Source organism: Giraffa tippelskirchi, chromosome 5 (genome assembly GCF_054371585.1).
Source record: "Giraffa tippelskirchi isolate mGirTip1 chromosome 5, T2T-mGirTip1v1.2.pri, whole genome shotgun sequence".
In the NCBI taxonomy this organism is placed as follows: domain Eukaryota; kingdom Metazoa; phylum Chordata; class Mammalia; order Artiodactyla; family Giraffidae; genus Giraffa; species Giraffa tippelskirchi.
In genome coordinates, this window is record NC_137279.1 from 87,850,769 (window position 1) to 87,878,717 (window position 27,949).

The following is a 27,949-nucleotide window of genomic DNA, read 5'->3' on the forward strand; positions in this document are numbered from 1 at the left end:
TTTATAGAGCGTCTGTAGGTCAGTTTGTATTATCTGGGTGTGTTTGGTGATTCGATTCTGCCCTTCCCACTAATGAACAGAGCGCTTCATTTCCCTCTCTTTTCCCTTTCCTCCTCTAGCGCAGCCTTGAATCCTGCGAATGGAGTGGACAGAGGAATACACTTTGAGGGTCTTCTCTCCCGACCCTCACATATTAATACACGTGGTTTTCACTTGACAATGGACTGGACCAAGGTTTCTGCAGCTGCAACTTACATTCCGAATAAACAAACAAACCATTACATACGAACAAACAAAACCAGGCCTATCTCTCTCGAGTCCCACAGAACAACTACCTTCCCGACCACCTCCTTTAAGGTGTTCCTCTAATCTTCCAGCTTCAGTTCAGAACCTAGCCAGTCATAAAGTCCCTACTTCAGGAACGCCGCCCAATCAGAGAGTCCTCACCTGCAGAAGGTGAGGCCTGGGTCTCAGTACGCGACAGTTTCCTGGCCCAATCAGGGGCGGATCGCGCTTGGAAAGGTTCCAATCCGCCTTAGCCGGAGTAGTGGGCGGGACTGCACCTGGCGACGGTGAATCACTCGGAGGAGCGGCGGCTCCCTCCACCAATCGGAAAGTGCAGAGGAGCGGCGCCGACCAATCGGGCGTGAAGGGAAGGGCCGGGCTGGGCTCAACCTGGCGTCTGGAGTTTAGTCCCCGCACTGCTGTGGGCGAAGCTGTGTCTGTTTCTAGGGTCGCAGTGGCTTCTGTCGCAGCGGGATCTTGATCGTGATGGGTACAAAGACGAAAGTCGGCAGTACAGAGTTGCTTCTCTTCACGTCGATGATCCTGTGTAAGTTCCCGGAGTTTTCGGAGGAATCTGTGCGTCTGATCAGAGGTTGGAGGGAGGCGCTCCCCACACCTGTGGCTCACGAGAGGGGAGGGGTTCTGAAATCAGTCCGCCTCACCCTCCTAGTCCTCTTTTCCACCCTAGACTCGTCCCTCTTTTTTCCCTTCCCCCTCCCCCTGGTGAGCTGCTGGCTCCCCTCCCCCACACTTATGAATAAGGATCCCCTTTTATATCCACCCGGAGGGAGCTGCCTCTACCGCACTTTTACCAAAAATAACGGGGAGAGGTGGGTTCCCCTTTCCTTCATTCTCACTTCCTGGTGAGTGCTGGTGGGCTCGGGGGCGCTGCTCAGCTGGGATCACGCATCTGGGAAGGGCCATCCTGCCCCTCCAACATCCGCGAACCATCCGAGATCAGTCGGAAGCCTCCCGAACCCTGACTCTCTTGGGATGGTTTGCTCCTGAAGGGTCCTCAGAGAAAATCTAATGGAGGTCGACTGCAGTGGAAGTCCCTTTCCCTGGTTGTTGCTGAAGGGTCTTTTTAGCTTTCCCCGAATCTTTGGGTTGCATGGTTGCTCCAGGAAAAGTGTCCAGTTGCAAAATCTTTTTTTTTTTTGAAGGAAATACATAAAATTGAAATCTAAAATTTCTTAGTACAGCATTCAAAGTTCCTCTCTAGCATAACTTACTTCAGGAGTCCTTAATAAATGTTGTTGACCGAGAGACCATTCCCAGGGGAAGGTCCTGTTTTTTGGTTGGCTGGTTCCTTCTCAGAGCCAGAACTCTGCCCTCCCCCCGGCCATGTTTGAGAGTTTTTGTTTCCTTTGTAAACTCCCTTTCCTGTGGAACAATGAGGCTCACTTGCTTGGGCAGGCTTCTGTCTATATCTGTGCTTGTGCCTGACTGAGTTTATGGTTTGTGCCTTAGTCTACCCGTGTCAGCGCCTGGACACTTATCTGATTCTTGAGTGTCTGTGTGTGCTACTGTGAATAGTTGTGTCAGCAGGGGTCTGTAAGAATCTCCATTTCCCGCTCAAGATCCCTGTTTTAGGAAATGTAGAAGGGATGAACAGTTAAGACCAATGTTGGTGGTTACAAGATAATTCACTTTGCTTAGTGTGAAGGGTGCCCTTAGACAGATGGATTGATGACGCTTTTGTTTCTTATCACAAAAACATTAACCCTTGGGATGGACTGGACCAGTAGCAAGTCAGATCCTCCCCCTATTGTACAGATCAGGAAACAGGTACAAAGAGGGGAAATGACTTGATAAGACTGACAAACGGACCTGGGACTGGAACCAAAGTCTCCTGATTCACTTCTCCTTTTTCTACACCTGGGCCCATCTCAGGCACCCTGTGACACAGGAACCAGCATATCAAAACATCAGTTTGGGATACTGCTCCAGAGTCCACTATCTCACCTACCTTTTTCAATTTTTCTTTCTCACTAGATTCTTTCTTTTCTCACTTCTCCCTTTCATTCTACTCCTCCATTTCCCCCCTTTCTTCAATTTCCACTCTTTCCCTCCCATTCTTCTCCATTTACTTCTGTCTGTATCTTAGAACTGCTAGTGATACCCATAGTCATTTTCTTGTTCTTTGTGGTGCTCAGTACTAAATACTTTGCCAACCCTGTCAACCCTCGTACTCATCCCCCCACCTCCCAACCTAGAAATTTCTGAGTCAGTAACTGTATCGTGACAGTATTTGTCAGGCTTATAAGACTCCTAGAACTGCATCCTTCTCCCTTTTCCTCTTTCCCCCTCATTTTCTATAATAACCCCACAATATATTGTCACAGATTGACACTGAAAGCATTGTGATATCACCCTGCTGAGCTTGGGAATGTCTTCTAGTCTGTTCAGGGAATCAAGAAACAGTGGTTTAGAGGGAACTTGAGATGGTAATATGTATCAGCTTGACAGGACAGTGGATCATTGGAAGTAACATGTCCAGGAGATGGAGGAACTGACCTTGTCACATGTAAATAGGGCTAGACCTGGGAGATGCTATTTGGTTAGCACAGTGAGGATGGAAATAACAACCAGGCCACCCTCCACCTGGGTTCTAGCTTGACTTTCTGGCTTATTTGTGATCATAGTCTAGTAACTCAGTCTTTTCATCTGTAATACATGAGTATTACAGGAGTAATAATACTTGTCCTAACCTCATCCCGAGGATCAGCTGGGATAATAGCTTCATGACATACATGAAAGTGATTATTAGTGGGCAGCTATTACCCCCTTTGGATTTTGTGAGGGTGAAAGAATGCTGCCCGTAGTAGAGCAGGTCAGAGAAAGCAGGGAGAGACCCTGCTAGATTCCAAATGGCTACAGTGAGAAAGTAGGGGCTTTCTTGCATGTCTAGTCTGTCCTCTGCCCTTGGGATATTGGGAGCTTATATAGGATGCCTGCATGTCCTCCCTCCAGGGCTGCTCCTCACATGGACTCTGTCATCAGGGAGGAAGAAAAGATCAAGTAGTGGCACAACCACTGCCTGGGGAATCTAGTGAAGGAGAAGAACTGAACCTGCTGGGACAGGGTTGGAGACTAAACACTGGGAGAACTGGGCCTGGGAAAAGAAAAACTGGTGACCAAGAATACTAGCCTCCCTCCCCCTAGAGAGCCCGTGCTTAAAAAAGTTCCCGGCTATCTCCTAGGCAGGAAGAGGCATTTCTGTCTAGCAAGATGGTGTGTGTATAGGATGAGTTTTGATGTGACCGCAGGGGAAGTGGAAAGCTGGTTGGAACCCTGGTGTTTGCACACACACCCCTTCGTGAAGTGTCTGCACTGAGGCATTCCAGGAGGGAGGAACTGCTGCCCTGTGTCTGTCTAGGTCAACCTGTGAGTCTGGGTGTTTCATATCGATATTTTGGACTCAAGCCTTTCTAGCTTGCCTATTCAGGGTTAGACTCACCTCAAACTGTAGATTGGTGAGTCACTCCTTTCCCCTCCCTCTCTCTGAGGGGGGTTCTCCCGTGTAAGAATTGTTCCCTCGAAACCAGAAGCTAGAAACTAGTGACACAACAAGGTGAAACAAGGAAGTGAATGGCAGTGGAATTCCAGTGTCTTACCAGTTTTTTTCTCCTTACTCCAGAACACTTTCACTTTATGACGCTTCTCTTCAGTTTCTTGTGATCTGGGCTTGCCTGGCCTCTCCAGCCTAGTTTTGGCTTGGGGTGGAGCTGCTGTAATTAAAAAAACAAACAAACAACAACACCATTTGTCTGTGTAAAAGAGGTGAATACATTAACGTGGTTTGAGAATCAAAATAATATGAAACGAGTGGGGTTATCACTCCCACCAGGTTCCCGTTCATTCCACACCTCCCCTAGTTTCCTGTGTATTTTTCCAGTGGCTTGTTATACAGATATCAGTATATATAAACATATATTGCTTTCTTTTCCCTTTCCTTACACAAAAGGAGGCACCCTCTATACATTCTAATCCATCCTGTATCTTGTTTATTTCATTTGATATGCCCTGGAGTTCTTCTCATGTTGTTGGTGTGGCCTTGGCTGTTAGAATATTCCACCCCTCTCCCCACCTCCTCCCCAAGTCCTCTGGGTTAAGGGGCATCTATTCTGTGGATTCAGAAGTCGCTGACACTCCTGCTCAAGGACAGATTTAAAAGCTACATACATTTTATGTGAGAGATTAGGAAAAAATTTGGCTTGTTTTTCACTTGTGTTAGCATTGAGGGGAGACCTTGGGGATCTCTAAACTCAGCCCTGCTTCCTCTCTAGAGGTTCAGGAAAGACCTGGATGGCCACTTGTCAAATGTAACTGTGGAAGAGGTTTCAGTGTTGTCAGAGGGTTGTGAGAAGTAAAGTGAGTGGATACACACTGGGGTTTTCCAGGCATTGAAAACTCAGAGTTCATCTGCCTGGGACTCCCTGATAAGCAGGGTTTCTGTCTAAAGTCCGCCTGGTGTCATTCGTTTTACAGTGCGGGGTCAGATGGGAGGAAGCAGCTGGCTGGCCAGAAGTCTGATGCCAGGCCCTTGGAGTGAGCCCTGGGTAGGCAGGCACAGCCTGGTTTGTAATGAGTAGGTGAGTGGGGGAGGAGAGCCGAGCTGGTAGAACTGGAAATTCTGCTGAGAGAGGGCTGGAGGGAGCAGTGGTGTGAAAGCTGTCCTGTCCTGCAGAGCCATCACCACTTTGCTGCACTCAGAGGGCTGTGTCAGTTGACCCACGTCATTGAAAGTACAGCCAAGCCTGACTGTTTAGACTTAACCCGGCCAGTCTTTGGCTCATACAGCCTTCCTCTTGCCCACACATGCCTTATCTGTCCCACCTCAACCCCCAGGAGTGAGTTCAGTCTCTACAGGGTGAGTGGTGGGAAGGAAAGAGCAAACCAGGGGTGGAAGCCCTGGGTCCAGGTTCCAATTCTACTGTAATGTCAAATTCAGTTGTTAATCCAACAAGCATTTGGTGTTTACTATGTTCTGAGCACTGTGCTGAGATTAGGGATTAAAAAATGAATAACCTCTGCTATTAAGAAACTCTGAGGGCAGTCAGGTATTTGTAACCATTAGCCAACAGCTGATGTTAGGTAAACTGTGAGCATGCTGTATCTGGGGGCTTTCGGAGGCTTTGGCTTATTCTGAGGCTGGTGGGTCCTGTGAGGCTCATCTACCTAGAGGGGAAGTTTGGATGAATTTTTAGAGAAGACCAGAGACTGGCTGGCTGGCTTCCTGGCTTCCCTCCTTTTCCTTCCTTCCTTTGTTTGTTTGTTTTTAAATGGATCAAAACAAACTCATTGCATGAAAACACCTTAAGGAAAATTCTAATTATTAACAGGATTGCATAGTGAAAACAAAGTTTTCTTAATAAAGCAGTAGAAAGAAGTAGCTTTTCTGTTGTGGGTTTGACCTATGTTTACAGGGATGGGTTGGTGGGTTCTGTCAGTTATCTGGATGCCTCCACCCTCTGTGACGGCCTTCTTATTAACACAGCACTGCTTTGGTGGCAGCACAGCTCTAAGAACAGGGGAGGATACAAATATATCTTGTTTTCTCTGTTTCTAAGGAGCTATAGACGTGTATTTACTACATACAGAGCACCATACGTCAGCGGCTGTCATCGAAGTACAGAGTGTTTGGGGAACGTAGAGGAAGAGTTAACTTTTCAAAATGATAAATTCTTTATTAAGAAATGATAGATGTTCAATGCAGAAAATGGGAAAACAGAGGGATATAGAGAAAATAAAATCACATGCCATCCTGTTCTCTAAAGATAACACCGATTGCTGGTTTTATTCTAATCTTTCCTCTATGATTAATGTGTGGTATAGCTGACCTGTGCAAAATATATTGGAAAAAAATGAAATGGCTGTTTGATGCCATTGACTTTTCCTTAAGCCTTGGCCCTGTGGGCAGATACTCATTTAGGTCACACCAGCTCAACAGAAATCCATACATACCAATGTTTAAGCCAAGTTGTGTACTAAACTACTTTGAGCTATGGCCAGTTTGTCAGATTAGGTAGGAATTCCAGTGGGAAAAAACAAATCTGTGTTATAGATCCCTTCTCATTTAGTTTATTAATGAATGAATATCAGTTTTAAATGAAATGGGTGACTACCTCCATGACAGAGAGGACAGGAACATAAATGTTCTATGTGTTCTGTGATGGTAGCGTATGATTGCAAACCATGGCCATATATGTATTTTTCCTTCTTTTTTTTTTTTGAGCAAACAATGCTTTAAATAAAATCCATTCTGTAGTATTATACTGGATGACTATCCTGTAATTTACTTAATTGTTCACTTTTTGCTGAGCTTTTTTTTTTGTTTGTTTGCTGTATGATATAACATTAAATTGTCCTTGAATATACATGTTTAAGCTTTTCTTTGATTATTTTCTTAGGTTATATTCCTAGAAGTTGGAGAGAGATTAATTTTGATTGGGGAAAGTTATAATGGATCAAGGGACACTGGACCAGAATCTTGAAGGATGAATGGTGTTTCCTGTCCTCTCTACTGGAGACAATGTGTAGTACAGTAGTTTTGGAGACTCAGAATTAGGCAGACTTGGGTTAATATTCCCACTTCGTTTGTAGCTGTGTGATTTGGGGCAACTATGAAAAGCCTTGGTATTCTCATCTATAAAGTGGGATGATAACAATAATATTTGCCTTCCAGGGTTGTTTTCTTTTTCCTCGAAACATTTTTAATGGGACAATCCAATGCATGTGCTCACATTTCTTCCTGCCTTTTTTCTGTCCTTGAAATTTATCAGACTCATATACAGGATCTTGATTGTAATCTCCTGTTTCTTGCTCATCTGTTATTTCATTTCACCTTCAAAGTTTTATTTCATCATCCTGTGCTTCCTGGTGTGTTCTTGTTACTCTTGATCATTCTTCCTTTGTTTTTGCCTTTGCTTTTGCCTCTCCTTTCTGGCTATATTTTATTTTTCTTGTGATCTGATTTTTTTTTTTTTCCTTTTTAACTCCCATTTCCCACTCTTTTTTCTTTAACTTAAAATATTTAATACATACTTGGTCATTACACAAATGTAGAACATAGAAAAGTTGCCTGTATTCTCACCTCTCAGATAATATGCACTGTTAAGGGTTTGGAATCTATTCTTAGAGATACTTTTACATGTATACTGGGATTATTTTTCTGAATAAATTGATCTACCTTAACTTTTGGCATGGCAATATGGTTAGTTTTATTTGTTTTTATTTTTACTTAGTTGTATAATTTATTGTACCCTGGAGCCAAGTTACCTGGTTAGAATCCTAGCTCTACCTCCTACTAGCTTTGAGACCTTGAGCAAATTACTTATTTCTGTGCTCCAGTTAATGCATATGTAAGGTGGGAGCAATAATAAAATTTATTTTATAGCATTATTACAGGGATTAAATAGGATCTGTAAAGGGCTCAGAAGAGTATCTGGTACATAGTATTCAAGAAATGTTAGCTTCTATTATCTTATTATTCATGCTATTTTATTTATTTGGTCATGCTGAGTAACATATGTCTAGAATTTGGATATAATTAATTAAACCTTTCGGAGCACAAACCTTGCAGAGGTCTTGTTTAGTTTTGTTGGGCTTCCCTGGTGACTCAATAGTAAAGAATCCACCTGCCAATGCAGGAGACCCAGATTTGATCCCTGACCTGGGAAGATCCTACATGCTGTGGAGCAGCTAAGCCCATGGGCCACAACTACTGAGCCTGAGCACCCTAGAGCCTGGGCTCCGCAAAGTAGCCCCTGCTCACCGAAACTAGGAAAAAGCCTATGCAGCAATGAAGACCCAGCATGGTCAAAAATAAATAAAATTATATATTTATAAAAGGATGGGATAGAGGGTCCCCAGGGTCCCTTCCAAAAAAAAAAGTTATGTTTTTTTTTTTTTTAATTATTTTACCGAAGTATATTTTGCATACAACATTATTTTAGTTTCGGATGTACAAAATAATAATATAACAATTATGTTTATTGAAGAATGATCACCACAATAAATGTACATCTGTCATCATACATAGTTATGGAATTTTTTTCCTTGTGATAGATTTTTTAAGATTTGCTCTCTTCAGTTCAGTTCAGTCGCTCAGTCGTGTCCGACTCTTTGCGACCCCGTGAATTGCAGCACGCCAGGCCTCTCTGTCCATCACCAACTCCCGGAGTCTACCCAAACCCATGTACATCGAGTCGGTGATGCCATCCAACCATCTCATCCTCTGTCGTCCCCTTCTCCTCCCGCCCCCAATCCTATCCAGCATTAGGGTCTTTTCCAATGAATCAACCCTTCGCATGAGGTGCCCAAAGTATTGGAGTTTCAGCTTCAACATCAGTCCTTCCAATGAACACCCAGGATTGATCTCTTTTAGGATGGATTGATTGGATCTCCTTGCAGTCCAAGGGACTCTCAAGAGTCTTCTCCAACACCACAGTTCAAAAGCATCAGTTCTTCGGCTCTCAGCTTTCTTCACCGTCCAACTCTCACATCCATACAAGACCACTGGAAAAACCATAGCCTTGACTAGACGTACTTTTGTTGGCAAAGTAATGTCTCTGCTTTTAAATATGCTATCGAGGTTGGCCATAACCTTCCTTCCAAGGAGTAAGCGTCTTTTAATTTCATGGCTGCGATCACCATCAGCAGTGATTTTGGAGCCCCAAAAAATAAAGTCTGACACTGTTTCCACTGTTTCCCCATCTATTTCCCATGAAGTGATAGGACCAGATGCCATGATCTTAGTTTTCTGAACGTTGAGCTTTAAGCCAACTTTTTCACTCTCCTCTTTCACCTTCATCAAGAGGCTCTTCAGTTCTTCTTCACTTTCTGCCATAAGGGTGGTGTCATCTGCATATCTGAGGTTATTGATACTTCTCCCGGCAATCTTGATTGCAGCTTGTGTTTCTTCCAGCCCAGCGTTTCTCATGATGTACTCTGCATATAAGTTAAATAAGCAGGGTGACAATATACAGCCTTGACATACTCCTTTTCCTATTTGGAACCAGTCTGTTGTTCCATGTCCAGTTCTAACTGTTGCTTCCTGACCTGCATACAGGTTTCTCAAGAGACAGGTCAGATGGTCTGGTATTCCCATCTCTTTCAGAATTTTCCACAGTTTCTTGTGATCCACACAGTCAAAGGCTTTGGCATAGTCAATAAAGCAGAAATAGATGTTTTTCTGGAACTCTCTTGCTTTTTCGATGATCCAGCAGATATTGGCAATTTGATCTCTGATTCCTCTGCCTTTTCTAAAACCAGCTTGAACATCTGGAAGTTCACGGTTCACGTATTGCTGAAGCCTGGCTTGGAGAATTTTGAGCATTACTTTACTAGCATGTGAGATGAGTGCAATTGTGCGGTAGTTTGAGCATTCTTTGGCTCTCTTAGCAACTTCTAAATATGCAATACAGCATTATTCACTATAGTCACTGTGTTGTGCATTATATCCCCATGACTTAGTTATTTTCTAACTAGAAGAGGGTACCTTTTGATCCTCTTCACTCATTTTTGCCCCCCACCCTCTCCTTGCCTCTGGCAAGCACCCAATCTGTTTTCTGTGTCTATGAGCTTGGAGTTTTTTGTTTGTTTCTGATCCCATATATAAGTAACATTATATGGTATTTGGACTTTCTCTGATTGACTTAATTTACTTCATATAATGCCCTTAAAGTCCATCCCTGTTGTCACAAATGGCAAGATTTCATTCTTTTTTAATGACTCAGTGATATTCCATTGTGCATTATGTGTGCGCTCAAGTCTCGGCTAACTCTGTGCTGGCCCCAGTGTGCAGGGAAAAAGGGAATGTCTGTACTGGAAGCAAGTGCCACTGAGACTCAGACGAGGCCTGTGAGTGCAGGAGCCTGGATTCCAGCTCAGAGTTGTGTGGAGGACAACGGATCCTTAGCCTTTGAGTCTTTGTAGGACTGGACGGGAATTGGGGGCAGAGACTAAAAGGAAAACAACTGTCAGGAAGGTAACTTGCATCTTGTTTTCTCCTTAGATTTGTTGTTAGTCGCTAAGTTATGTCTGATTCTTGCGGCCCCATGGACTGTAGCCCATCAGGCTCCTCTGTCCATGGATTCTTAAGCAAGAACAACTGGAGTGGGTTGCCGTTTCCTACTCCAGGGGATCTTCCCAACCCAGGGATCAAAGCTGCGTCTCCTGCATTGGCAGGCGGATTCTTCTTTGCCACCTGGGTAGAGAGAGCCCCAGATCATATGATACTTCTATATTTAACTTTTTGAAGAACCCCGTACTGTTTTCTGTAGTGACTGTATCAATTTACAGCCCCAACAACATGAGGTTTGCATGCAGGTTCCCTTTTCTCCATGTCTTCACCAGCATTCGTTTTTTCTTGTCTTTTCTGGGGTTGGAGAGCATGCTGGTGCAGCTTGTGGAATCTTAGTTCTTTGATCAGGAATCAAGCCCATGCCCCCTGCAGTGGAAGCAAGGATCTCTAACTACTGGACCACCAGGAAATCTCCTATTTCTTGTCTTTTTTGAAAACAGCCATTCTAACAAGTGTGAGGTGGTATCTCATTCTGGTTTTTGATTTGCATTCCCTGATAATTAGTGATATTGAGCATCTTTTCATGTACCTGTTGGCCATCTGTATGTCTTCCTTGGAAAAATGTCTATGCAGATCCTCTGACAGTTTTTAAAATAGATTGGTTAGGTGTGGTTCGTTTGGGTTTTTTTTTTTTTTTACTATGATTTATATGAATTCTTTATACGTTTTATATATTAATACCTTATCAGTTAAGTGAGTTGCAAATATTTTATCTCATTCTCTAGGTTGCATTTTTAGCTTTTTTTTTTATAACAAATTTAAATTTTATCTATTTATTTGGGCATGCTGTGTGGTATGTGGGATCTTAGTTCCTGGACCAGGGATCAAACCCTTACCTTCTGTCTTAGAACCGTGAGTCTTACACTACAGGGAAGACCTTTTCATTTTGTTGGTGGATTCCTTTGCTGTGCAGCATGTTGATTCTTTCACTGTTCATGTCATCATGCATACTTGAGTCAAGGCTGTAGTGACTGGGGATTCAACCAGAATGCTCATTGCTGATGTCCAATTTGAACCTTTGTATTGGTCTGCTTGGGACAAAATACCAAAGGCTAGGTAGCTTGAACAACACTAATTTATTTTCTCACAGTTCTGGAGCCCAGAAGTCCAAGATCACTGTGCTGGTAGGGATGGTTTCCTCTGAAACCTCTGACTTACAATGGCCACCCTCTTGCTGCCTCTTCACCTGGTCTTTCCCTCTATGGCTTGAGCACTCTTAGTGTCTCTTTGTAGAACACCACCAATCAGATTGGATTAGGGCATGTCCTAAGGGCCTCATTTTAACAATGACATCATCCTTAAAGGGCTTGTCTCCAAATACAGTTACTTTCTGAAGTTAGGGCTTTCATATATGAATTCTGAGGGAATACAATTCAATCCTTAAACACCAGAAACCATTTTGAAGATTTGGCAGAAAGAGCAATGATCTAGCCAGGTGTCTCCTCAGATGGCTTGGGCTTACTTGGGTTGCTCTTGGGATCATGAAAGAAATAGGTTTTTTTGTTTGTTTAACAACTGGTTATCAATATTTAGAAAAATGTTAATTTAAGCTTCTGCAATAGTGACTTCAACCTTGACTCGTAGCTCTATGCTGATGGAAGCGATCTGCTTGGCAATCTCAGGACTGTGCAGGTCATTGAGTCGGTATGGATTCTCACCTGGAATCAATGTCATAGTAGAACTTTCACTACAAGGAGTTTTCCTCATAGTTATTCTCAAGATTTTGGTAGGCATCCAATCCTGTCTTTACACTTTGAGATTCTTTCCCTTTGGGCCTCTGATCAGGTCAGCACATACCTTCTCCAAAGACTTCACGTTGCACCTGGTGAGGGTGATTCTAATCCTGTGACTTGTCAGCTCTGGCTCCACAAGAGTCTTTCCGTATCTTCAAAGGCCATGACTGTGGCCGTGTGGCTTCCTGCAGGCTAGTTCCTTGGTGAGAGCAAACAGTGAGACAGGGAGCAGGTAACTCCAGGCTCTGCTGCAGCAGCAGCCAAATTTTCCTCAAAGAGCTGGGGGTGTTTTAAATGGATTCACATCTTTTGTCCATTTCCCCACATTTTAGACCTTGCATTAGAAAACCTTCTGGCACTTCTTCCACTTTTGGCTCTGCGCACCTCTCCTGGATGCGGGAAACCAGCCTCTACCATTGTGCAGGCAGATATCTACAGCTTTAAAGCTAGTGTTTTGAATCAAGATTTTTTTGGGTGGTGTGTGCCTCATCTGTCAATTTGAAAAATGGTCTTATCTTAACAAGTAGATGTTATAGTGAATGATTTGCTCTGACCTGATTTGTTAAGACTCTGTGTTGTTCAATGTCAATTTGTACCCATTTGTACTTATGCTAAGTGATGAGAAAGAATGGTAGATTAACCTATAGTTCCTGCTCCTTTGGGAGTTTACTGCCTGATAGGGGAGACCTACAGGCACATAGATGATGTCATTATAATATGGGAAGTGCTTTGAACAGTGTTTTGCATGGTGTAATGGAAGCCTAGGAAGGAGACGGAGGAAGGATTGGGAGTGGGATAGGTCATTTTCCAGAAAATAACGTGGATGAATATCTGCTGGCCAGATGAAGAAAGAGGGGAAAGGGTATTCTGCATGGCAGGAATAGCATGAGCAAAGCAGAGGTTGTGAAACTCTTTGCTGGGAATTTTAAGTAGTTTTGTATTGCTGGGGGGTAAATTGCAAGAGTAGGGAGGGTGATGAAGATGATAAACTTATCACCAGGTTGGGTTTTGCTAGAACTATTGCCTGGCTGAAAAATTTGGATTTTATCTTACAGGCAATGTGGAATCACTGGAAGCTTGAAGCAAGTGTGAGATCTGGACTTTCCAGAAGGCTGTATAGTGTAGCCCAGTCTCTGGAACTGGACTGCTTTGGTTTGAATCTGTAGCTCTGGGCCTCAGTTTCCCCATGTAGAAAAGAGATGATAATAACAATATCATCCAACTCCGAAGGTTGTTGTAGGGATTAAATAGTAGTCCATGTAATGTGCTTATAGCAGTGCCTGACATATAGTACGTGCTCAATAAATGTTAACTCTTTCTCCAGCAGTGGGGTGGAGAATGGATGTGAGTGGGTCAAGATTAAACAAGGCAGAGAAAACAACTGAAAGACTAAATAATTCTCCAGATGCTGATTTTGAGTTCTGGAGAAGATTCTTGAGAGTCCCTTTGATTGCAAGGAGATCAAACCAGTCATTCCTAAAGGAAGTCAATCCTGAATATTCATTGGAAGGACTGATGCTGAAGCTGAAGCTCCAATACTTTGCCACCTAGTACGAAGAGCAGACTCATTGGAAAAGACCCTGATGCTGGGAAAGATTGAGGGCAAGAGGAGAAGGGGGCGACAGAGCATAAGATGATTAGATGGCATTATCAATTCAATGGACATGAGTTTGAGCAAACTCCAAGAGATAGTGAAGGACAGGGAAGCCTTGCGTGCTGCCATCAGTGGAATTGCAAAGAGTCAGAACACAACTTAGTGACTGAACAATGAACAACAGATGGTGATGGTACTGAAAAATGGCAGTGGGTCTGGAGAGGAGGAGCCAAATTTGGGGAGGTTTGGGAGGTGACATTGTAGTGCTTGGTGCTTGATTGACTAGAATGAAGGAAAGATGGTGATGACTTAAAAGCGGAGTAGTTAGCAGGATCAAATATCTTACCAAGGGCACAGAAGGTAACTGAAAAAAGCAAATACTGGATATTTTAATTCTAAGGCTATTTTAATGTTTTAGAAATTGGGATGTGACTTACAGCCAATATAAGTCTACTGTATATATTTAATTTTCCCCCAAGAAATTTTTACTAAATCAGTGTTTTATCTTATAATCAGGGTATCTTAAAATTGAGGAATACAATGATTGGTGCCCTTAGTAAAAGCAATTTTAATTTCAGGTTGAGAGCCAAAGATGCATTGAAGTAGGCTGAGCAGTGAACACGTATGTTGGGTTGCAAACAGTATGTGTAGACTACTTCTTTAAGAAATTTCGAGAAGAAGGGAGGAAAAATTGTAACCAGAGAGGGGTGCAAGATTAAGTGAAGGTTTTCTGTACATGAAGGCACCAAAAATCTATTGATACCTTTGACTCTATAACTTTTCTTGTTGTGAACTTAAGGGTAAATTAAACATCACAATGGAAAAGGTAAAATTTTCTTCTGTTTTGGTTTACCATGTTAATTATCAATAGTAGGACATTTGTGTATATGTACATTATGCCAAGTATACTCAGATGGTAACGAATCTGCCTGCAATGTGGGAGACCCAGATTTGATCCCTGGGTTGGGAAGATCCCCTGGAGAAAGGAACGGCTGCTAACGCCAATATTGCCTGGAAAATTCCATGGACAGAGGAGCCTGGCAGGCCATAGTCCATGGGGTCACAAAGAGTTGACATAACTGAGCGACTAACACATATAGTATGCCAAGTATAGGTCCAAGGTTAAATGCAAAAGGGAGGTCGTGATGCGGTAAGGGAAAATATAAAATAGATGAGGAGAATGGATGTGGAAATCATGGGTGTTGTGATGTAGCTAGGATGTGATGAGGGAAAGCCCTCAACTCTGCTGGTCTATACATGATGGTTCTAGAAAAGAGTCAGTCTTTCGAAGGCTAAGTCACAGTGACAGAGGAGAGATGGTTTGGTGGGCTGGAATGTAAGCATTTTTTCAGAAGTATTTACATTTACTTATACGCCTTACTTTGAAGTCAGAAAGAGAAGTGTGTACAGAAGGACCTATGGGCAGATGATAATGATAATAAGGCATAATACCTATTGGGTGCTTCCTGTTGATCAGACACTCTTATAAGCCCTTTATTTGTAGTAACTTGTTTAACAATCAACAACAGCTCTTTGATGTCGAAACTGTTATTATCCCCATTTTACAAATGGGCAAACTGAGGTTCAAAGTGGTTTGCCCGGGTCACACAAATTATAAGTAACAGAGCTGGGATTTGAATGCAGGCAGGCTGGTTCCAGAGGCTTGTTCTGGAATGAGAAGGGGACCATGGATCAGGATGACTGGGGTGTCCTGCAGTCACTAGGAAGGAAGGACACGGTGGCTGGACTTGACTCATGGTGCAATATGCAGTCATAGTAGAACTCTGAGCATTGCAGTCAGGTCATGGGGAAGTCATCAGCAGTGCCTGCATCAGAAGAAGGTGGGAAGGCCATGAGGTAAAGGGCCCTGTATTTTAAATAAGAGACGAGAAGCCTGGACTAGGTAATTGCAATCAGATTTCATGAGAAGGGGAAGATGTCTGTTGTCCAGTATGTTTGTGAATCTATGTGGTGGTGTCATTCCTGGACACGCTCTAGATCTGATGATCTGAGAGGACTCAAAAAGGACTTTGGCTAAAGTTAGAAGTAAGGCAGAAATAATCATCAAATTCATATGCTGTGATTTATTTATTTATCTTCTTTTAGGTGGCCTTTTATTTCAAGGGCTAGTTTTTAGCTTAATTAGAAGCTGTTCTTTATTTGGGTGGTGTCATAGGTTGGCTTCTTGGGAAGCTGACTCTGAGATGTCAATTACTGTACTAAGACATTTATTAGGGAGTGCTCTTGCAATCCACACCTATGGAAAGGAAGCAGGATTGGGCAGAGGGAGAAGTTGAGCTGCACTGTAGTCTCAACAAGGCTTCAACCTTCTGCACAAGGAACTGTGAAGCAGGAATAGCCCTTCATTGTTGTCCCAAGTTGGGGAGGTAGGACGATAGAGCTGGGACTTTATATGTCCTCCCCACACCCCATTTTTTTTTTTTTAATAAATTTATTTATTTTAGTTGGGGGCTAATTACTTTACAATATTGTAGTGGTTTTTGCCATACATTGACATGAATCAGCCATGGGTTTACATGTGTTCCCCATCCTCAACCCCCCTCCCACCTCCCTCCCCATCCCATCCCTCTGGGTCATCCCATTGCCCCAGCCCTGAGCATTTGTCTCATGCATCAAACATGGAATGGTGTTCTGTTTCACATATGATAATATACATGTTTCAATGCTATTCTCTCAGAACGTCCCACCCTCCCCTTCTCCCTCAGAGTCCATAAGACTGTTCTATGCATCTGTGTCTCTTATTCTGTCTCGCATATAGGGTTATCGTTACCATCTTTCAAATTCCATATATATGCATTAGTATACTGTATTGGTGTTTTTCTTTCTGGCTTACTTCACTCTGTATAATAGGCTCCAGTTTCATCCATCTCAATAGAACTGATTCAAATGTAATCTTTTTAATGGCTGAGTAATATTCCATTGTGTATATGTACCAGAGTTTCCTTATCCATTCATCTGTTGATGGACATCTAGGTTGCTTCCATGTCCTGGCTATTATAAACAGTGCTGCGATGAACATTGGGGTACACGTGTCTCTTTCAATTCTGGTTTCCTCCCCACACCCCATTTTTTTTGATCACATGGCATGTGGGATCTTATTTCCCTGACCAGGAATTGAACCCGCTTCCCCTGCATTGTAAGCACAGTGTCTTAACCGCTGGACCACCAGGGAAGTCCCCAAAAGTTCTATTTTTGGCCACAGGACTGGCTGGGTCTCAGTTCCCCAGGCATGTATTGAATCCAAGCTACAGCAGTGGAAGTCCAGAATCCTAACTCCCCCCTCCTCTCCATCAGACACTGGATGCTGGTGCCCTGACCCTGTTCTGCCTGGCAAGAGGCATGCCCCTGGGCAAGTGTTCTGGTTACTCTCAGAGAGGGATGATAGCTGCAGGCTTTCTTCTTGCAATAGTCCAGCAACCAGGACAAGTCTTTCATTCCTGAAGAGAGATCTGGGTTTGTTTTTTTTTTTGAATTACCTAAAATAGAATTTACTCAGGAATAGCAAAGGAATCAATTTGATAAATGCATGCTGTAGCAAGCTACACATGAGACCATTGAGGGTTTGGGCTGGGCTGCATTTAAGGGGAAGAAGTGCAAAGAGCGAGAAGTCCAGCCAGAGTCGAAGCAGTTAAATTCATTGGCTTGAGGATGGTGAGAGATACTTGATAGATGTTCATTGGTCAGGAGACGAGAATCAGTTTTCTGTAAATCATGTATTTATGGGGAATTGGTCTCCTCATTCTTAAATCTGTTCTTCTCAGGGCACATGCATGAGATTCTCCATTTCATATCCTCTGGTTCCATTTTAGATTGAAATTCTTTCACACTTCAGGCCTATGCTCAAGTATAGGCTTAATGAACCCTAGGTGATATTTTTCTCCTTTGTGCCTGTAGTAGGAAGCAATAATAGAATAATGGGGAGTATCTGGTGCTAGGATTCTAGTAAGATATTCAGGGAAACGGGTAACCTTAATTTAACACTTAGTTGTACTTAATGGGAGAAGGCGAGGGTGGGACCATCTGAGAGAATACCACCAAAACATGTACATTACCACATGTAAAATAGATGACCAGTGTGAGTTCAATGCATGAAATGGGGCACCAAAAGCTGGTGTTCTGGGACAACCCAGAGGGAAGGGGTAGGGAGGGGTGTGGGAGGGGTTTCACAATGGGGGAGACACATATGTATACCTGTGGCCGATTCATGTTGATGTATGGCAAAAAACCATCACAGTATTGTAATTATTTTCCAATTAAAATAAATTAATTAACTTAAAAGATTTAACACTTAGTGGAGACAGCTCATTAAAAACTGAGGTAGAATGATACAATGATCAGGTTCTCTGCTTGGCAGGAGGTGACTTGTCAAGTAGAGTGCAGGATAGCAATAACTGTGCAGGATAAATGCAAATATCTATTAACATTGTGAGAGGTGGAACACATAAGCAGGAGTGGTGAGTATATAAGGAGGTATGTATGTTTATATGAGTATTAACATGTGTATAAATACTGTGTGCACAATGTCTGCATGTGTTTATTTCTATATATGTATTGTATGTTGAGTAAGGCCACTAATGTGTTGTGTGAATGGCTGTACTAAGTCCTTTTTGTATCGAGGGAGGTTACGAAGAAAGGAAGAGCAGGAAAGAAATATTTTCATATATATATATATGCTGCTGCTAAGTCGCTTCAGTAGTGTCCGACTCTGTGCGACCCCATAGACGGCAGCCCACCAGGCTCCCCCGTCCCTGAGATTCTCCAGGCAAGAATACTGCAGTGGATTGCCATTTCCTTCTCCATTGCATGAAAGGGAAAAGTGAAAGTGAAGTCGCTCAGCCTTGTCCGACTCTTAGCAACCCCATGGACTGTAGCCTAGCAGGCTCCTCCGTCCGTGGGATTTTCCAGGCCAAGAGTACTGGAGTGGCGTGCCATTGCCTTCTCCAGAGATCTGGTTTTGAGTATCTCAGTGCACATCACAGGTAGCAAATTGTAAAATTTGAGAATCTTAAAAAAAACAAAATTCCCATCATTAAAGCAGAGAAAGTTGACTTGGGCAAAAAATCAAAACATTTCATTATCAGCATCCTTGATGACAGCTGAATCAGAGAACTTCCATGTCCTCAAATTTCAATTTAGTAAAGGTTATTTGCTTTAATTTCTGTGTCTGTAGTACATTTGATTATACATTTGACTTTGAAATATAATGCCAAATATACAGACACAAAATAATATGATTAGAAGTAATTTAGACATAAAATGGACCTGACTTTTAAAAGAATCATATTTCAGTACATGGTTTGCCTCCATTAAGGCATGTGTGCTCAGTCGTGTCTGACTCTTTGTGACCCCGTGGACTGTAGCCCTCCAGGCTCCTCTGTCCATGGGATTTCGTAGGCTAGAATACTGGAGTGGTTTGCCACTCCATTATTTGCCTCCTTCAGGGACTCTTCTTGACCCAGGGATCAAACCCGTGTGTTCTGCATTGGCAGGCAGATTCTTTACCACTGAGCTACCTGGGAAGCACTACTTCCATTAAACCAGTGGCTTTTCTGAAAAGCAGCATGATGTATAAAAGTATGGTATAATAAGGCAGAAAAGGAGATATAGGAGTAACCTGTATGCTAATCACAGCTCTGTCATTTCCTAGCTATGAAAACTTGGATCTTCCACTTAACCTTGTAGACATTCAATTTTTTCATCTATAAAATGGGAGAGAGAATACTTAGCCTGGCTAATTCAGTGTTGTTGTATCAAATTGAAATAAATTACGTAAAAATACTCTCTAAATATTTAAGCCAGAAAAGAAAGGATGAAAGAAAAAGGGACTTCCTTGGTGGTACAATGGATAAGAATCCTCCTGCCAAGAGAGGGGACGTGGATTTGATCCCTGATCTGGGAAGATTCCAAATGCTGTGGAGCAACTGAGCCCGTGTGCCCCAACTACTGAGCCTGTGCTGCACATCAGGAGACTCCACTGTAATGAGAAGCCTGTGTACTACACAATGAAGGGTAGTGCCAACTCATAGCAATTAGAAAAATCCACATGCAGCAACAAAGACCCAGCGCAACCAAATATAAATATATTATAAAAAAAGAGAAAGAAACAAGAAAAAGAACCTAGAGGATTTCAGAGAATATCTAGTTCAAACCCTTCATGTTTCAGATGAGAAAAGGGAGCCTCAGGGGTCAAGAGACTATCAGTAATCAGTTCAGTTCAGTCGCTCAGTTGTGCCTGACTCTCTGCAACTCCATGGACTGCAGCATGCTAGGCTTCCCTGTCCATCACCAACTCCTGGAGCTTGCTCAAACTCATGTCCATCGAGTTGGTGATGCCGTCCAACCATCTCATCCTCTGTCGTCCCCTTCTCCTCTTGCCTTCAATCTTTCCCAGCATCAGGGTCTTTTCAAATGAGTCCGTTCTTCGCATCAGGTGGCCAAAGTATTGGAGTTTCAGCTTCAGCATCCGTCCTTCCAATGAATATTCAGGACTGATTCCTTTCAAATTGACTGGTTTGATCTCCTTTAAGATCCAACTCTCATATCCATACATGACTACTGGAAAAACCATAGCTTTGACTAGACGGACCTTTGTTGGCAAAGTAACGTCTCTGTTTTTTAATAAGCTGTCTAGATTAGTCATAACTTTTCTTCCAAGGAGCAAATATCTTTTAATTTCATGGCTGTAGTCACCATCTGCAGTGACATTGGAGCCCCCCAAAATAAAGTCTCTCACTGTTTCCATTGTTTCCCCATCTATTTGCCATGAAGTGATGGGACCAGATGCCATGATTTTAGTTTTCTGAATGTTGAGTTTTAAGCCAACTTTTTCACTCTCCTCTTTTACTTTCATCAAGAGGCTCTTTAGTTCTTTGTTTTCTGCCATAAGGGTGGTGTCATCTGCGTATCTGAGGTTATTGACATTTCTCCCGGCAATCTTAATTTCAGCTTCTGCTTCAACCAGCCCGACATTTCTCGTGATGTACTCTGCATATAAGTTAAATAAACAGGGTGACAATATACAGCCTTGACATACTCCTTTCCCAATTTGGAACCTGTCTGTTGTTTCATGTCCGGATCTAACTGTTTCTTCTTAACTTGCATACAGATTTCTCAAGAGACAGGTAAGATGGTCTCTGGTATTCCCATCTCTTGAAGAATTTTCCACAGTTTATTGTGATCCACACAGTCAGAGGCTGTGGCATAGTCAATAAAGCAGAAGTAGATGTTTTTCTGGAACTCTCTTGCTTTTTCGATGATCCAGCGGATGTTGGCAATTTGATCTCTGTTTCCTCTGCCTTTTCTAAATCCAGCTTGAACATCTGGAAGTTCACAGTTCACATACCGTTGAAGCCTGGCTTGCAGAATTTTGAGCATTACTTGACTAGCGTGTAAGATGAGTGCAATTGTGCAGTAGTTTGAGCATTCTTTGTCATTGCCCTTCTTTGGGATTGGAATAAAACTGACCTTTTCCAGTCCTGTGGCCACTGCTGAGTTTTCCAAATTTGCTGGCATATTGAGTGCAGCACTTTCACAGAATCATCTTTTAGGATTTGAAATAGCTCAACTGGAATTCCATCAGCTCCACTAGCTTTGTTTGTAGTGATTTTTCCTAAGGCCCACTTGACACATTCCAGGATGTCTGGCTCTAGGTAAGTGTGAGTGATCACACCATCATGATTATCTGGGTCATGAATATCTTTTTTGTGCAGTTCTTCTGTGTATTCTTGCCACCTCTTCTTAATATGTTCTGTTTCTGTTAGGTCCATACTATTTCTGTCCTTTATTGTGCCCATCTTTGCATGAAATGTTACCTTGGTATCTCTAATTTTCTTGAAGAGATCTCTAGTCTTTCCCATTCTATTGTTTTCCTCTATTTCTTTGCACTGATCACTGAGGAAGGATTTCTTATCTCTTCTTGGTATTCTTTAGAACTCTGCATTCAAATGGGTATATCTTTCCTTTTCTCCTTTGCCTTTAGCTTCTCTTCTTTTCTCAGCTATTTTTAAGGCCTCTTTGGACAACCATTTTGCCTTTTTGCATTTCTTTTTCTTGGGGATGGTCTTGATCACTGACTCCTGTGCAATGTCACGAACCTCCATCCATAGTTCTTCAGGCACTCTGTCTATCAGATCTAATCCTTTGAATCTATTTGTCATTTTCACTGTATAATCATAAGGGATTTGATTTAGGTAATACCTGAATGATCTAGTAGTTTTCCCTACTTTCTTTAATTTAAGTCTGAATTTGGCAATAAGGAGTTCATGATCTGAGTCACAGTCAGCTCCTGGTCTTGTTTTTGCTGACTGTACAGAGCTTCTCCATCCTTGACTGCAAAGAATGTAATCAATCTGATTTCGATATTGACCATCTGGTGATGTCCATGTGTAGAGTCGTCTCTTGTGTTGTTGAAAGAGGGTGTTTGCTACGACCAGTGTGTTCCCTTGGCAAAACTCTGTTAGCCTTTGCCCTGCTTCATTCTGTACTTCATGACCAAATTTGCCTGTTACTCCAGGTATCTCTTGATTTCCTACTTTTGCATATTCAGTTATATGAGTAATTTAATAAAGGAAAAATATACTTGCATTGAACAGATGTGCTTGCATTTATCTAAGAAAGACAGGGTTTTGACTAAAGCATCCTTCATCAGTTTGGGCTTGGAAAGCATAATTGAGAGTAACTGTGCAAGTGCGGGTTGGTAACTGTATCACACCACCCCAGAGTCCTTGTGCTGGCGCTTGTTTTGGAGTGTGTCGGCCCCTCCTGTGAACCTGCTGCCTCTCTCCCACCATGTTATTTCATTAGCCTGTCTCTCACCTCCTCTCTCAACCCCACCACACACACCACCTTTTCTTTCCCTTTACCTTTGGGCAGAAGTGAAAGTGAAGTTGCTCGGTCACATCCAACTTTGCAACCCTATGGACTGTAGCCCACCAGGGTCCTCTGTCCATGGGATTTTCCAAGGAATAATACTGGAGTGGGTTGCCATTTCCTTCTCCAGGGGATCTTCCCTACCCAGTGATTGAGATTCTATTGAGGTGATCCTAGCTCACTTCTGGTCCAGAACCAGCTGTGTGATCTTAGACACGTTTCTTTACTTTAGTTCCTCATGATGGAATGATAATACTTGTCCTGCTGATCTGTCGTGCTTGTTTCAGGGATCAAATGAAGTAATGTATGTGAAAACACCTTAGAAAGCACAAAATGCCCTCCAAATGCCGAGTATTATTACCCTATTACTGCTCCTTCCTTTCCTTCCCTCCCTTGCCTCCAGCTTCCTGCCAGAATTGTCTGACAAGTGACAACAATTATTTGCTGAGAAGCTTTCTCTGAACCATGAAATGTCATTTGGGAAACTGTTCTTGGACTGGTAGGAATTAATTAAATTATTGGTAGTCACAGAAGGAAATTTTTTTAAAATTAATTTATTTTCTATTTTTTAACTTTACAATATTGTATTTGTTTTGCCATACATTGACATGAATCCACCATGGATGTACATGTTTTCCCCTTCCAGAACCCCTCTTCCACCTCCCTTCCCATCCCATCCCAATTTTTTTTTTTAAATGAAGGACATTGCCTTAGAAATAAATGTTTTATTTCCATTGATTAAACAAGTATTGGCCTGCAGTTTAGCAAAAAACATTTGAAGAAGATGGTGAGAGGGTGTGAAATCTGAGAGGAGTTTGGATCTCTTGAATCCCTTGACCTTGAGATCTCAGCACAGAGGGTCCTAGCTCCAGATGCTCCATCGGCTGGGACTGCTCTTCCCTCGCCATGGCATTTCTCTGTCCACTCCTGATGGACCTACCTCTCTTCTTCTCAGGTTCCCTGGCATTGGGCAGGGGTGCGGTGCAAACTTATGAACCGATAGTCAAAGTTCCTGAGAATAAACGTGAGTTGGGAGTGGCTGTGGGGGATGGTGGGGGCTGGGGTGAGAGGGAGGCGTGCAGGGGCAGACCTTTGGGGAACATCCAACTCACATGGTGCTTTGAGTCCATTTACTGCTGCTCCCTCCTCTCACTCACTTGGATTCTGCCTGCAGCTGCCAAGCTGTCCTGCTCCTACTCAGGCTTCTCCTCGCCCCGTGTGGAGTGGAAGTTTACCCATGGTGATATCAGAGGTCTCGTTTGCTATAACAACAAAATCACAGGTGAGTCGCTCCATCTCCTTGCTGACTGCCGACTTGTAGAGGGATTGGTTGTGCTTGGATTGCAGGGGAGGGGCACACCTTGGGGCTCAAGTCTTCAGGGCCTTCCCACTGCCCTTGCTTGGGGGAAGAAGAGAGCCCCTGTGCCATGGGTGCTACCGTCACCAGCTTCTCTTAGCTCTCCAGCTCACTCTGCCCCTGCTTCCTCTCTCCTGGCAGCTTCCTATGAGAACCGAGTTACCTTCTCGGATAGTGGCATCACCTTCCATTCTGTGACCCGGAAAGACACAGGGATGTATACTTGTATGGTCTCTGACGAAGGCGGCAACACCTATGGGGAGGTCACGGTCCAGCTCATTGTGCTCGGTATGTCCCACGGGTCTTCTGTGTGGGTTTGCAGTCAGTTGCTTCCCTAAACCCTTAGGCTCTGCTCAGTTTCAGAGCTCACTGATAGCATGCTCATGTCAGGTTGCAGGTGGGGCAGGGAGGAGGGTATTCAGAGTCCTGGTGCTGCCAGAGAATGATAAGCCCCTGGTTAGGGGGAAACTAAGGGCACAGTATGGGAGGAAGGCTAGAGCTGATGGACAGGGGTGTCATGCTTCAGGCAGCCCTCCCACCCTTGTGACCAGTACCTTCTCTCCCTCCCCAGTGCCTCCATCCAAGCCTACGATCCATGTCCCCTCCTCTGTTACCATTGGAAGCCGAGCAGTGCTGACCTGCTCAGAGAAAGATGGTTCTCCGCCATCTGAATACAAGTGGTTCAAGGATGGGGTAGAGATGCCTTTGGAACCCAAGAGCAACCGTGCCTTCCTCAACTCTTCCTATACCCTGAACCAGAAGACAGGGGAGTTGGTACGGATGTGTGTGTGTGTGTTAGTTGCTCAGTCATGTCCGACTCTTTGCGACTCCATGGACTGTAGCCTGCCAGGCTCCTTTGTCCATGGAATTCTCCAGGCAATAATACTGGAGTGGATTGCCATTTCCCTCCCCAGGGGATCTTCCCGACCCAGCGATCAAACCTTGGTCTCCTGCATTGCAGGCAGTGCAGATGGGGTTGGGGTAAAAGGTGTGTGTGATGGGGTACAGGGTTATAGAAGCTCTGAAGATGGCGTAAAAGCAAGCAACAAGATAACTTTGACATGAGGGTCAGGAGACATAAAAGAGAGGTAAGTGGCTTCTTCAAGCAGGAAGCCAATTCATCTTCTGCCCTCTAGATCTTTGATCCCGTGTCGGCCTCTGATACTGGAGATTTCACTTGTGAGGCACAGAATGGCTATGAATCCCCCGTGAAGTCAGATACTGTGCACATGGATGCTGGTGAGTGAGGGTGTGGCTGGGGCTTGAGCTCAGACCTGGGGTGGGGATTGGGGTCTGCTTTCCATCCTGGCTTTGGTGGTGCTGTCAGTGCTGTGAAGGCGTATTCAGGTGCCTGACCTCTCGTTTGTGTCCCATAGTGGAGCTCAATGTAGGGGGCATCGTGGCAGCTGTCCTCGTAACACTTATTCTTCTGGGAGCCTTGATTTTTGGCATCTGGTTCGCCTATAGCCGAGGCTACTTTGACAGTAAGTATTTGCCCTCAAAGGTGGATCATCCCTGTTTTAGGGCCTGATTCTTGAGTACCACCTGAGTGCCGACCTGGTACTGAGCCTTGGTGTGCTGGGTTACCTCCCGGGAAGCTTGGGTCACCCATGTCTCAGGGCCACACACTGTGTTCCCCATCTTCCTGTGCCATGCTGTCTTCTACTCTGCTGACACTCATGGTCCCATTTCTTGTCTTTCAGGAGCAAAGAAAGGGTGAGTGAGCTGCTGTCCAGGGGCTCTCTGAGGTTGAGAACATGGATGTGTATGGTTTGAAGCTGAGATGTGCCCAGGGGAAGAGGTTGGAGGGGGAGGCAACCAGCCTGGTAGGGAGAACATCTGGATTTCTACCATTGTCCACTGCGGTCCTGTGCTTGTCCTTTCTCCCTCCACCCAAACCTCCCTACTGAGAGCTCCATGCACCCATGAAGTTCTCAGTCCTGGCCTCTAACGTGAGTGAGCGGAGGTTAAGGAGAGGAACTAGGGGACTGAGTGTCTCCATCTTCTGGCTTGTCTTTAGGACCTCCAGTAAGAAGGTAATTTACAGCCAGCCCAGTGCTCGGAGTGACGTGAGTATGCCTGCCCTGGGATGGGGAGGGCCCCCTGGCTGGAGTCGGGGTTTTCCAGCCTGTGTTCACATGTATTCTGGGGATTATCTAGCAGCTAAAGAAGAGAGACTATAGAGAGCTGACCTGGATGTTTTGTTTCTCCAGGGGGAGTTCAGACAGACCTCGTCATTCTTGGTGTGACCCTGGTCCGGCTTCTCTCCTGTCTTCGCTGCTTGCCTTACTCAGGTGCTACCAGACTCTGGCCCCTGATGTCTGTAGTTTCACAGGATGCCTTATTTGTCTTTGAGCCCCCTTAGGGGCCCCCACTTTTATCTTAGGTTGTGTTTTGTAATAATTTCAGCCATGTGCACCTTCCTGCCTGCCTTCCTTTCCCACCACTGCTGAGTGGTCTGGAACTTGTTTAAAGCCTTCTTGTCCCAGCCCTACAAGGGATCAGAGAGAAGTCCTGACTGATGCCTGCTGACTTCCATTCCAAGTAGACCACAAGAGCAGTGGGGTACTCATTGCCCCCTGCATGTAGTGGTTCTCAGATAGGAATCTGGAGCCTGGCTTCTTGACTCTTTCCTGCCATGCTGAGGACTGGTACAGCTGTTCTAGAGTGGGGACTGGAGACTAGAGCAGCTGAAATATTTGTTTGGAAACGATGTCAAGTCTCTTCCACCTCTACAGCCCACTTTCTTCTGTCTTCCATGGGAAGTGCCACTGGGATCCTCCTGCACCATCCTCTTCCCGAACACAAGCAGACTGAAAACTATGTCTGTAGGGAAAACAAGAACTTTTTTTGTGGGAAGCCTAGTAAACTTTCAGAGCACATGGAGAGAAGAGTTTGTAAACCACTGATCGACAGAAAAGAAAGCTGAAGTGGGTAGCTCAAGCTATCACTCTTCTCTTGGTTGGAACAACTTGACCTGCCCATTTAAGAGAGGTCTGCAGGGTTATGGAAATTTGTGTAGCAGTCAGTTCTGCTGAGCATGTGAGTGTGTGTGTGTTTGTGGTCTTAGCTCTATGTTGAAATCGAGTGTTCCAGAGTCCTCTTAGGGTAGGAGGAGAGCACCTGGGTGAAGTGATGCTGTGCTCCAGGTGCTACTTGATCTGACTCACCCACCGAAAGAAGCCCACCCTCCCACCTCTGCCAACCCAGATGTACTAGTAGACTTACCAGAGGCTGCAGGAAAAGCTGCTCCAGAGCCTGAGGCAGGATTTCTCAAATCCTTTGGAGAACCACTTCTTTAGTAGTAGTTTAAAGTAATACTACTACTTTATTTAGAGGATAGGTGTGAGAGCAGGAGTGAGTGGGGTAGACATGCCTGTCCCTGCTTTCCTCATCCCATCTGAACCCTTCTTTGCCCTTGAATCTATTTCTCCCTTTACCCCAGCAGTCTATTTATTAACTAGCAAGAGGGCAAATAAGGGATCTTCTAGGATTGATTTTGCTAATTTTGTGGAGGATACTGAGCACCATTTCACCATATTCTGTACCCTTATCCGACAATCCCTCCCAGAACTGAGTTTTCTTTTCATCCAGGGTCCAGAAGGAAAAACAGAAAACAAATCATATCGTCATGCTCCAATAAAAAATAAGCTTTCCAGATGGAAATAAAATCTAATTAGGCAATAAAAGTAGAAATTGTGAAACGGTTCAGTAAGAATGAAATTTTCAAAGTATGTTTGAGTTTCCTGGTTGGGAGACAGGGTGGGAAGGATGGGGAGTAAAGGGCACAGGGAGGCAGAGGTGAATCATTGCTCTTGCAAGTCTGGAGCAAATGGTTCCTCACTCCCTAGGTCACTTGAGAGGAGTATGAGTCAGTGATTACCAACCTTGGAATTTACTTCTCCAGCTAACAATGGCCCCTTTGAGTTGGAAAACACCTCGTCTGCTTTCATTTTAGAATGTTAAAACTAATTTTTGTAATAAATGTTTATTTTTCACATTGA

General features: G+C 43.8%; 1 protein-coding gene and 1 pseudogene across 6 annotated transcripts; one reads left to right on the plus strand and one right to left on the minus strand.

The window, feature by feature from the left end:
- Window positions 1-666: 666 nt before the first annotated feature.
- Window positions 667-27,949, plus strand: F11R (F11 receptor). 6 transcript variants are annotated; one of them, XR_014052165.1, is made up of 10 exons: window positions 667-832; window positions 23,544-23,612; window positions 23,763-23,870; window positions 24,087-24,233; window positions 24,517-24,719; window positions 25,082-25,184; window positions 25,322-25,449; window positions 25,966-26,014; window positions 26,159-26,239; window positions 26,355-27,949. XR_014052165.1 is itself a non-coding variant. In XM_081485104.1 (10 exons), the coding sequence occupies exons 1-9, from the start codon at window positions 772-774 to the stop codon at window positions 26,192-26,194; spliced, it is 888 nt and encodes a 295-aa protein (XP_081341230.1). In that variant the 5' UTR covers window positions 667-771; the 3' UTR covers window positions 26,195-26,239; window positions 26,355-27,949. The 6 variants fall into 6 exon arrangements, 5 of the variants coding, with proteins under 5 accessions (XP_081341230.1, XP_081341231.1, XP_081341232.1 ...); XM_081485104.1 differs by having other exon boundaries at window positions 25,322-25,433; XM_081485105.1 differs by adding an exon at window positions 25,649-25,661 and having other exon boundaries at window positions 25,322-25,429; window positions 26,159-27,949.
- Window positions 11,918-12,270, minus strand: LOC145505074 (small ribosomal subunit protein uS10 pseudogene; annotated as a pseudogene).